Source organism: Sphaeramia orbicularis, chromosome 14, assembly GCF_902148855.1.
Source record: "Sphaeramia orbicularis chromosome 14, fSphaOr1.1, whole genome shotgun sequence".
NCBI classification, from domain to species: domain Eukaryota; kingdom Metazoa; phylum Chordata; class Actinopteri; order Kurtiformes; family Apogonidae; genus Sphaeramia; species Sphaeramia orbicularis.
Genome location: NC_043970.1, coordinates 29,965,732 through 29,978,062, shown reverse-complemented (window position 1 = coordinate 29,978,062; position 12,331 = coordinate 29,965,732). Strand labels below are relative to the sequence as shown.

At 35.4% G+C, this 12,331-nt stretch overlaps 1 protein-coding gene across 1 annotated transcript; it reads right to left on the bottom strand.

Moving 5' to 3' along the window:
- Nucleotides 1-257: 257 nt before the first annotated feature.
- On the bottom strand, nucleotides 258-11,176 carry tmem135 (transmembrane protein 135). Its single transcript, XM_030154125.1, has 15 exons — nucleotides 11,010-11,176; nucleotides 10,475-10,602; nucleotides 6,591-6,683; nucleotides 6,339-6,372; nucleotides 6,175-6,240; nucleotides 5,681-5,727; nucleotides 5,524-5,565; nucleotides 5,256-5,432; nucleotides 5,090-5,159; nucleotides 4,820-4,987; nucleotides 4,490-4,553; nucleotides 4,324-4,400; nucleotides 4,038-4,136; nucleotides 3,867-3,934; nucleotides 258-2,890 (listed from the first exon to the last, which is right to left on the bottom strand). The coding sequence occupies exons 1-15, from the start codon at nucleotides 11,145-11,147 to the stop codon at nucleotides 2,740-2,742; spliced, it is 1,422 nt and encodes a 473-aa protein (XP_030009985.1). The 5' UTR covers nucleotides 11,148-11,176; the 3' UTR covers nucleotides 258-2,739.
- Between the last annotated feature and the right edge of the window lie 1,155 nt (nucleotides 11,177-12,331).

Below are 12,331 nucleotides of genomic sequence, written 5' to 3'. Positions count from 1 at the left end.
TCTTTATGCTTGCACATTCTCTTGGACTTTATCCCGTTGCTACCTTAACTATTGAATTTCCCTATTGTGGCACCAATAAAGTTTCATCTTATCATATTTTCTCACAAGTACAGAGCTCATACTGGATCATTTCTGGATTAACAATAATTTATTTGGCCAAGTTGAAACTAGACACTTTATTAAAAAGGGCTTCTGTGAAGACTCGTAACTGTAAAATGAGGGTGGCACAAAAAAAAAAAAAAAAAACAGACACTGACTAGGAATCAAAAAATATTTTAATAAACACCTCTTTAACACAAATCAAAAGCATTTGACAATAATGGTAAAGTTCTATGCAATAGATTATTTTGATATATCACTACTGTTTATTTGTTTTTTTTAATATCTTTTAGTCTTGTCATGAATCTTGCACTGTATCTTTACAATCATGGCTTCTGATATGGAGGTCAGGTGTGTCTAAAGCTGGAAAGTAAAACTGGATGTATAATTTGCTGTAAACAAACTTCCAACCAACTCAACTACGAAACATGTGCAATTAAAATGGGTGATGTCAAGGAATGACATCCTTATGAATGCTCCACTTGAGAATTTATGGATGCAACACTGTAACTTGCATCAACGAGCTGAACATGAACCACAGAAGTCCTCCTTAGAAATAACATCAAACTCATTGTGTCTAATGATCACAGATAGTAAGGTTTACAGATGAATTTGTTACATGTACGATGTCCAACTAACAAATGTCATTTTGGCAGTGCTTGTTTTTCAGACGCCAAGTCAAAACAGAAGGAAACTAAGCTGTGTGATGTTTATTCATAGAAACTGCTTCCTTCAAGCATCAGTTGCAAAGTATCACTGTCATGGTTGCAGAGTCAATAAATGATTTACTTTACCAATGGCCAAATTACTCTAAGTTCAAACAGCACCCACCTTTCACACTCCTATTAAGTGAACATAGTGTATTCATACTGTTAAGTGTTTGTGAACTTGTTTGGTCTGTATTCAGGAATCTAAAAAAGAACAAAACCCCTGAAAAAACAATGTGTACCGTAATTTACCTCATTAAACCCTAATTTACCCCTAACCTTCCAGACATTGACATGAAAAGTACAAATAAAGTTGACTTGCTTGTAGCTAAGGTAAGCTACAAAATGACAACATCAAGACTGAATGTGAAAATACACACTGACACATTTAGTAAAGTCTGCGGACAATGAGTATATTTTAGACACATGTACAATGAGGTGAAAATGTTCTCTCCTGAACTCTTTATTGCACCATCTATATCCTCTGACCAGAAATCAATCTGCTCAGCATCACCCAACTGCATTTAAATAACATAAGCATTTTACTGACCCTACATATTTCAGGCTTGACTGAAAGACCCAATTAATGCCAATCTGTATTTTTTGCAACTAAATATTGTGATTTCCTGTCATATCATGCTTCATCCCATATGATTTGGGGAACAGGAAAATATAGCAGTCTCCATAATGTTCCTTCAAGACAAATGACTGAGTTGTAATGACAGCAGGTCTTGTACACAAATGTAGTCCATCACCAAACCAACCAGTTTTCACAAAATGACTCTCTCAATTTGGGTTTTTTTGTATGTGATACCCATTAGGGAAGCTCATGCTCACTGTTAAACCAAAATCCCACTGCAATCACAGCTGTCAAATGTAATTAATAGAGTCAGATATGAGTAAAGGAAAAAAAAACTGTCAAAAGAAAGCTGTTAGTAAAAAGGAGAGGGGGAAAAAATCTACTTCAGTACTTAAAAACAGTAATTTTAGACCTGTATTTCCCACTTATTACAAATCCCACCTGTATCACAATGTGAACACAGCTACTGCCAGCTGTTCAATAAGGCTACATAATAATGTATATAATCCATTGCATCCATCTAGTCTTTAAAATGTTCACATTCAGAAATGATCAAATAATCCCATATTTTTTCCTTGGTGTAAATTAAAATGTAAAATTCACATCAGTTCCACAATGATGATAAATATTGGTGAATTAGTGAGTTTCTCTAACACCAGGGGAATGCTTGAGTCTATACCAACCTACAGGTAACTTGCAAAATTAAGAAACATCAACATATAAGGAGTAGTGTGTCTTAGCAAAGTCATTTTACATCCTACTAAATGACTGAATTGTACTAAATTGTGTTTTTTAATTAAAAGTATTACTGCATTTTTTTTCTTCATCCAAGGCAAAAAGAAGTTATACAAAATTTGCAACTATGGCACTTCCAGAATTTTATCGAGTAAAATGATTCAGAAATGATTCTATCAAAACAAATGTTTTAAATGATTACAGGTAATTATTACTAGCTTTGCAGCAAAATGCCTTTGCAGAAATATACTGGAAGACTGTGTGTCCAAATTTGTTTGAGAAGTTTATTTAATCTAAAATGTGCTACAAAATGTGTGTCATCCACATCACAAAAAGCACTTGCACTTCTATGGGTGCAAAAAGACTCAAAATACCTCTAGTGTTATATTTTTCAGTTTTACCAGATGTTTCTTTTATTTTACTAGTTACCTGCATGTACCAGTGCTGCCCTTTACACAGGACATTGAACAGACCTTGACCTTTCACATCCTGCATTGCATATCCCATTGTGAAACCTGTTATAACTTCTCTGAAAAAAAATCCTCAAGTCAGTGACAACAAACCACTAAAGGTTGCTTTTGAAGCAGCCTCAAAACCCGTTCTACGCCTGGCGTCAAATTAGCCCAGTAGAATATCATCTCCTGGTGGAAGCACTGTTTGGCTGGGCACTGTGGTGTACCGTGGGTCCAATTTGGGAACAAAGCCTTTAAAGTCCCTGGAGGCCTGCGTCCCAAACACATCTAGCAACTGTCGGTTCATCAGAGCAAACCTAAAGAGGACACAGAAAAATGTGTTTAAGGTTATGAAAACACAACTTCAAGTATAAGAAAACAATGAGCCTAAATTTAATTTAGACTACTTCCCCAATGATGGATTAAATCATGATGACTCACCCAAAATAAAAAACTTCTGTTCATGTCATGGGTGTTCATTAAAAACCTCCTGTCAAAACTTCTGTTAAATTCACTGGCCCTTACAAAATCCTAAAGCTCTAATCCAAATACTTTTTGGTGAGGAAGCTTGGCCATTTTCATTTTCTTATTATTCTTTGTCTGTGCATTCAAACCCTCAGCAACTGTGCAAAGCCTCAACAATTCTTCATTTTTTATTCGGCTGAAATTGTACTGAAGAGCCAAAAGACACGTAAACAGGAACAACGTAAAATATGCATTCTTTTCAATATTCCTTAGTAGATAATTTTTTTGCCTGAATGAAAAAAATTATATTAAAAAAAAGGTCAGCAGTGTAAATCTCGAAGTTATTTCGTCCTGCATAAAAAATTAATTTGCATGGTTTTTTTTTAAATGAGTGTTATTTTTTATTGTCATAAGCTAAAGATGTTTCATTACATCCTCATTAATTAGTGTTTAATAGTGCCTGATTAAACATATAATATCCTAATATCCAAAAGTCTCCCAAGTATTTACTGACATTCTACAAAGACAGACTGTGTACAATACTATACTATTGCTTGTTTTTTTCTTGTGCACTGAATCACGACCACATCAATAGCTGAGGACCCTTTTTCATCGTACCATAAGACTGCCAAGGTATTCCTGTATTTCTGCATCAAAAATCATACCTTTCTACCAAATTCGAATAATTTGTCTGTCATACAAAATGACAATTTTTCAGAGGTGAGCTACGGAATATGCCACAGGTTCAATCCTAAAATCTGTACAAGCTCTAACACTGGAATCTATGATTGTCAAAAACACTGCCAAATTTTGCTGTGATATCCATACCTGCCCTTTGTTAAACGCAGCAGAAACTTCCAGTATGACGGCCTGAGGTTCTGCACTTCCATCACAGCCTAAAACAGTCAAGGGTCACTTACATTATGTCTTTATCATCCATCAGCAAAACTGAACTGTGTGTGAAGCATAATTAAGCGAGTCAAAGTGTATTTAACTTACCGCTTGGAAACAGATTGCAGTGGAGATGGCATATATGACCGTATCTGCGTGAGGAAAGTAGGGGAATCGGCCGGCCTCAATGCCCTTGAAGTACATGGTCTAAAGACAGAGTATTGAGAAGTTAATTATCACATCTAATGCATTTTCATGTCTTTGGTTTTGCTGGATTGCTTTAACAGATCAATGCACTTATCTTTTAGTTCACCTTCTGACTTAAAGTGTTTCTGTGGGGCAGTATACAAATATAAAGTATCATTTTGTTTTACTGGAAAGTGACTGCACTTACCTCCACCAGCTTTGAGAAGAGGTACATGGATATTGACGTGCTTTTGTAAAAGAACATCGACATACCAGCCAAGAAGCCTATGAACAGAGAGCAGGGAGAGAAAATTATTAATGTGAGATAGAACAAGACAAAATTTAAAAAAGGATTTTGCAAGATGCCATTTTACCAGCTATCAATGCATGAAGCTCATCATCTATGTTACGCAGCCAGCGTAGCAAACAGCTTGTTCCCTGAGAGAGAAATACAAATGAATACTTGGTACAAGAATAGCAGATAATATAATTGGGAAAAATATTAATAGAATAGAAATAAGACAAAAAATGAATTTTATAAATTTTGTGTAAACAAGAACCCACTGTCATAAATCCCTGTAAATCTTTAGTAAATAGAGCTTTAAATACTAGGAAGGAGGAATGGAAACTATCTCTATTACTAAAGAAAAGTAGCCAAACAGCAGAGATCTCAAAAAATAAAATAACGTAAAATCAAAACACACCTTGTAAATACTAACAAAAGATCCAAGAAATGCCCCCAGCTGGAAGTTCTCTTTGTTGTAGAGGAGGGAGGGAAGGCGTGATGGTTTGGAGAACATATGCCTGAATGCCGAAGGGACTTTAAGACAACACTGAATCAGGTAGCCAATACTGAACATCCTGACAAAACCCTGAAGAGTAATTAGAAGACAAATTAATAATATTTCTATACTTAAAACACCATACAGTCATCAACTTTAAAAGTGTAAAGACACAGATGGTAATATCCTTACTTTGACACAGTAGGAGATGCAGTTGTCCTGGTAATGTTTGCAACATCTGTGTCTTGGACCCTTTTTGCATCTAGGTTATGGCAAAAAATAAATCCGTCAGTCACGGGTGCGTTTGCATAAGGGCATTGTAATTTGTGTATCTGTATAAACGGATGTGTTTTCTCACATCGATTCCAGTAGTTCCCTAGTGTAGGCTATTAGAGTTTTCCTCCTGGAGATATGCCTTTCTGCTGATGGCTGTGAATTCACTGTCTCTATAGCAGCTGTCCTCTCAAGGGCTCTTGAGTGGCTGTGGTCTGCCAAGGCAGAGTGGGTTGGAATCTCTTCCTTCCCGATGATAAATCTGGAACAGAAATGATATACCACTTCTACAAATTCCACCAAAACACTATAAACACAAATTAAGGCTTGTATAGGAAAAAGTGTTAACTTACTTTAAAGCGGAGAATGCAAAACCTTTAAGACCATCTTTACTCCTACATCATAAACAAAACAAACAAAAATCAAGTCAAACTCAGTTTTACTTTGATGGACTTTTTGACATAAAATAACCAGCATTTGACAGTTTCTTAATAGCAATGTTGCTTTCACCTGAAGAAGAACATGTAGAGTGATGCAGTTATACAAAACAGCAGAACCTAAAACAGAAAAGGAGCACAAATGAAAGGACATTGAGACAAGAGGTTCTTAGTATCAACTCCAGTGACCTGATTTACTAATATTACGTGGAGCTATCAAGTTGATGTCACATTTACAAAGTAATGAAACACATAATAACTCATGCATACTTGTTCATCAGTCTTTGCTGACACATTAATGAGTATTTGACCTTGGATGTATTTGTATTTAAGTCACAGAATGTGCAAAAAACCTGACTCCTGTTAAGTTGCAGCTGAACGTTTTCCATTTTTCTGTCCTTCATATTGCTTTCATCCTGCTACAATGCAGTAACATACAGTGCAATGTAGTGTGTACCCAGAATGTGACAAGGAAAGTACAGATGAAACTCCCAGGGTTTAAACAAAGAAACACCATTTAGACCCCAAATAGTGATCAAATATCATTAGTTCTCCCATTTCTTTTACCTCGCCATGTTTGATGGGTTTGATGATGCCTCTTGTCACTGCCATGCGAAAAATCGTCTCAGTGGCCTGTAAACAAGATTACAGTTACATCCTGTGAATCAACGTTACTGTCTTATCTCTTATATGCAACAAAAAAAAGCTTGAATGAAGAGAACTGGTCTTACGAGATTTGTCATGTATATTGTCAGGAGCCCTCTCCTAGATGGGAAACATGGCAGGAGACATAGAGTACAGGTTATGATTAAACACAGAATCAAAGTCTGCTGACATTTAACCTATACTGTTGCCACAAGGTTTGAGTAATTCTGTGTCAAGCTGCAATTGGCTGATATTTGTTTAGTGTGATGCATATGTGGCCATACACAAGCAAAGAAAAGAAGCAAGGAAACAAAAGTAAAAACAAAAAACAATCTCACCTGCTTTTGCGCTCCAGGAGAATGGCAATATAAGAGGCAGGCAGCGCTGAGCCAAACCCAGCAGACCAGGAGTAGAAGCCCCCCAACAGTTTCCTAACATAAAAGAAAAAACGGTAACACTTTACTTAAAGGTTTAGTTTATAATGCATTAAGCGCACATTCATAAGACATTATAATGCATTTATAATGCATTATAAAAGTCATTACAACAGTTTATGATCATGTACAACAACTTATATCAAGGTAAATAAAGTATTATAAGTGCAGACATGATGTATTATAAATTCTGCTTTCATAATGTTTTATACATCTATACCAAAGCAGTGTGAAGGAATTTATTTTTTTAGGGGGGGAACTTTTGTTAGGTTTTGTCACTGGTCCCTATACCCAGCTTTTTAGGGATTTCATATTTATTAAAAAAAAAAAGTATGTTTGAATTAACAAAGATTTAGAGCTGCCACATTATGTTTTATTTATGTATAAAGCAACATGTAACACTTCTATTTACTGTCTTTGTTCTTTTAATGTTTTGTTTTTGCAAAATAAAGAGTTATTAAGAACACCTGGATTCATCATTTTTGACTTAGACTTTACTTAGAGCCAGCAGATACTGCTCGTTAAGTCATCGTACTTGTGTTATATCATATAATTGCTAATAACCTTATACAGTGTTGTCACTTTACTAAAAGCTCTTCATCCAGTCATCCTGTAACTTATTATTGATGTTCATAAGGCATTATTCAGTTTCAGAAACTACATGTCAGAGCAGTTCTCTGTGTCTTCATAACTGGCTAGAGTTGTGATGGTTATAATGTGTTACCTAACGCAGGACTTGAGATTCTTCCTACAAACACTGTTGTCATTTTGGTATGGATGTATAAAACATTATGAAAGCAGAATTTATAATACATTATGCCTACACTTACAATACTTTATTAACCTTGGTATAAGTTGTTGTACATGATCATAAACTGTTGTAATGACTTTTATAATGCATTATAAATGCATTATAATGTCTTATGAATGTGCGCTTAATGCATTATAAACTAGACCTTCAAGTAAAGTGTTACTGAAAAAACAAAAACAAAATATAATTATTATTTATGTTTGTCTTCATATTGGAATATATATTTTGTGGATTTCTAAAGCACTTTCTACTGTTTTACTCAGATCCTAGGGGAATATAAAAAGCTAATTCTTTATGTTATTTAAGCCTGGGGATTAGCTACAGTCACAAACCCACAGGCACATCACTGAAGAAGCTGAAACACATGTAAGTGCTGCAGTTTCATTTCGTATGTCTGCTATGCTGGCTGCAGAACAAGTCAAGACTAATAAGTACTTTAAATGTGTCTGCTGTCAGATATTCAGTCACAAAGTCTTTACTTTAGGACAAACTCATTCCAAAATACATCTGCCTAAAACGTACATAAAAACAGAGTGTAATGATTGACAAATAGTTAAATCCTATATTTAATTAAAAACAGAACAATAACAGCATCAAGTGTTAAAACTACAAAATTACACTATGTTTAAACAATAAGCACCCATTTTCAATTTCATGTCGGCAACATGTGAAGCTGTGTTAGGGACAATAAAAGACGGGTAAAATTGTGTAATGCTTATAAAAAGGGTCACAACAAATTAGGTTAATTTGCAGCAGCTCAACATCATGATAAGGTATGAAAAGAGCAGCTCAGATGGTCTAAGTTTCAGAAGTAATGACCATGGTGTACCTCAATGAAAGACAGTTAGAGTAAATACTTCCAATATTAACAAGAATTACATTTCTAAATGAAAAATGAAAAGTATTGAGGGATTATATTACCTGCAGTACACAATATCAAACCAGTGAAATATTCAGAGAATTCAGAGAAATGCACGTGATGTATGCAAGGATGAAACAGCTATAATGCTTTGGGACTGAGGTGGAAAAAAAAAATCAATGAATGGGCTCAAGAACTCTTGCAAAAAGCTGTTCCTCACTGGATTCACAACTCAAGTTAAAACTCAACATATGACACATACATAAACAACACAGAAATATTATAACTACCTTCTCTCTAGGCCCAAGCTCATTTAGACGAACTGGTGCAAAAATGGAAAACAAACTGTGATCTGAAAAAGTCAAAACTGGAAATCACAGATGACATGACATCTCTCAAAGAGTAAAGGGATTCCAATAAATAATAAGTTTAAAAAAAGAGTAAAGGGATTAATTGGCTTGTTAAAGATACAAAGTTCAGTTCAGTCAGCATCTGTAAAGATGGTATGAGATGCACTAATGCACATGCTTCCACATCTTTGAAGTTATTACTAGTCCTGACCAACATATACTCATTTAAGAGCTACTACATCTGCCATTCAGACAACATTTTTAGGGCTTGCTTTGCTTTTAAGACAGCACCAAACCATTTGACATTTCTTTCAGCATGTGGAATATTGAATCCTAATACTAATCAAGTTATGAAAGACCAGCCTTAAGAAATTATAAAAATAAATGTTCTATTTATTATTCATAATTAACAAAAGTTGCCGAGTAATTTTTTTCTCACCACTGCATTTCTGACTAAGATGTTCATCTGTGATGTAATTTTTGCTATTTTCAATTCAGATGAGAGACTACTGCATCGGGAGTCTGTAACATAGGCTATTGCAGTTTAAAACACACAGAGAAACCCTGCTCTTAGTGACAGTGGTTGCTGTTCACCAGGTCAGTGTTCACTTTACTTGTTGACAAAACCGCAGTATTATTTTTTTTTTTAAATATAGGTTATTTGGACAGAAGCGTGGGTAAGCATGGGCAATCTGCCAGCACACCCAGTGAAAGTTCATCAAGCACAAGGAGAGTAATGTACAGTTCACATTTAGCTCATAATTTATCTGTCATTGAAATTCATGGCTGGAGCCCAGAAACACACACAAGTTAATAATTAAAAGTGACCATTAGTCAGTGGATTGTTTTTCTATGGGTGTGATCATATATCATTTCTCAAATAGTCAGACCATCATCTGATTTGTTGTTGAGAAATTCATACTTACAGACCTCAGAGCACAGCGGATTTAGAGATTTAGAGGCTGCAAGCCAAGGTACAACTCCAGTAAAAAGTCTTTCATATACAGTAACTTGATAACAAACACAAGATATTACTTCATACTTACATAAGCCATGCAACTGATGAACACTAAATAATAAATAAAACTACATCAACTTGCTTTCACAATATTAAATATAAAGCAAATAGCATTGGTTCTGTTCTGTTTGAACTGTACGCCCCTCCAAACAAAAAAGGGTTGATAAGAATTCTACTAAAGTCCTGGATCAGTCAGTAGGTTAACAAAGTGAAGTAGTATCGCTAAAGTCTTAAGACATCCATCCATAATAGTCCACTAATAAGATAAATGAGGCCCCCAGTTGTTGACCAGCTCAATTTATATAGGTTAACCAACAGGAAAAGGAAAACATTTTGCTTCCAAACAAATAAAGCATTTCATCTTCTCAGTTCCCAAATGTGGTGCAGCTACAAAAGGGGAAACATATTTCAGAAGCTTTTGTGGAAACTAGTTGTTGATACCACATTTAAAATGACCACATATTTCTCAAAAAGCAATCAAGCATTCTCTTTTCAATATTTGATAGGTTATTTTTGCATTATTTAGAATGACATTGTTGCATTGTGTTTTATTTACACTTCAGTATCTGGGAAACTAGCTTACAATGTTGCCCGTAAAACTGCGATTGATGTTTTTTTTTTTGGTAAAATGTGCATGTGATGATATACCTTTATCAGTTAAGTATTTACCATGCAGCCAAATTAGATGTTTTATAAAACATCTAATCTCATGTACAGTTACATAGCACAGTTTATTCACATCACAGTTACCTGAGAATGCAGAAGAAAACAATGTAGAGACCTCCATTGGCAGTGAGGAATGAGGTAGATCGTAGTATCTCTGGGAGAAGCCTTTTAAAGTAGTAATCCTTTTTCCTTCTTCTTAAAACTGCAGCTATCTGGAATACATCAGAAATGAGTGGCAGTCATTGTTAGATCGAGGATAAGCATTTATTTTGAAAGGTTCAGGAATTTTGTGTGATGAGTAAGATATTCATCTTGTGTATAACAGGTTTTAGTTTGTTTATCAGATGCTGTTTGACTTCTATTTCACTGGGTTCATCATAAATAACGAGGTCACACTGTAGGTTTAAAGACCAGCATGTGGATGTTTTTACTGCTGTCAGTAACTTTTGGTAACTGCATGAACTTGGCCCCCTAGTCTAAAGTTATCTGTGTGTCTGCTAATCTTTAACGGTGCAAGGTTTGTCAGAAGTGGTTAGCTTAACTTAGTGAGCTAGCTTTGCTAACTTTAGCGTCAGTCTACAAGTATCCCCAGTATCGGAGGTCAAACGGTAAAACTTACCAGGTACAGAGGAGCGTATATTTTGAAGGAGACCTCCAGAGCCCCCCTGGTTACATCCACAGCGGACTGCACACATGACGGGTCCCAAGTATGGCCTATTTCGTAGCAGTTGTGCGGTAGCTTGCTGAAGGCAGCCATGACTGTAATGGGAACCAAACAGCAGCGAAGAGGAGCCGAGCGGCGCCGTGCGCGTTCATGAGTGGAGAGACGGACGTGTGCGTGTACGCGTCCACTTAGGAACAAAATAGACACAACCATAATAAAATAAAAACACATTTCGAACTTAATAAAAAGTCAATAATTAGCTTGTTCGTACAATAAATAAGACGAAGCTCAGTCCTTTTTTCATTCTTTTTGTGAGACCACACAAAATCTTGAAATTGCTCTGAAATTACAGACGCTGTGAAAGTTCATGAAAAAATAGAAATGCATCATCAATCAAAAAATAAAATGTCATTATTTTAGCTATTCCAAATCATCCTTTTGAAATGTAAAAAAAAAAAAAAAAACAAGTCTCCAAAAGGATGAACAAGGATATTTTTGTCCACTTTTCACACTTTTATCATGTGTCAAAACATTCCAACAGTAACATCCATACAAATATTACAATGGCACAAATATCAGAATTTGCTTATATTAAGTTAAACTCAGTGTAAGGTCTAGATAATATAACAGATAGGTTTAGGCACCATCAAACACACATTAAGTTGCATTTCTAACAACCCACTGGAGAGCCACAGTAGGTGACTGTAAAAAGTCTGTACTCTTCGATGAATGGCCTCAATGAAATCTCCACAAGATAAAGACAAAAACATTATAATATTGATATCAGTGCAGTTTAGGATAAATTATGAGAATAGGGTTTTGCAGTTTCGGCAGCATCAGCAGAGATTTGAGCTTAACACCTAGTGTACTTGGCATTTGACCAATAATACACCATGTAAGCTATAAAATGCCTTTGTTTTACAGAATAACCATTGTGTATGTGGTGTGGTACAGACTTAATACCATCTGCTGATCGTCTCTTCATTTGACCGATAATATCAGACCATATGGCTCGACTGAATGCACTTGTTTTAGAAGAGTCACTCTTGTGTATGTGGTGAGTGGACAGACTGATTTGTAGGGATTATGGAACCTCAGTGATCACCTCTCAAAAACAAATTGCAGACAGACTGACCATGATGATCAAAATAAGGGTATACAGTATATATTATCAGTACATGCACTTTAACACTGTTTATTCGCACTGCATTTGTCAGCAGATGTGGGTTTTACTCCTTATGTATCTAAGATGCAAATAAGTAGGCCTGGTTTCTAAA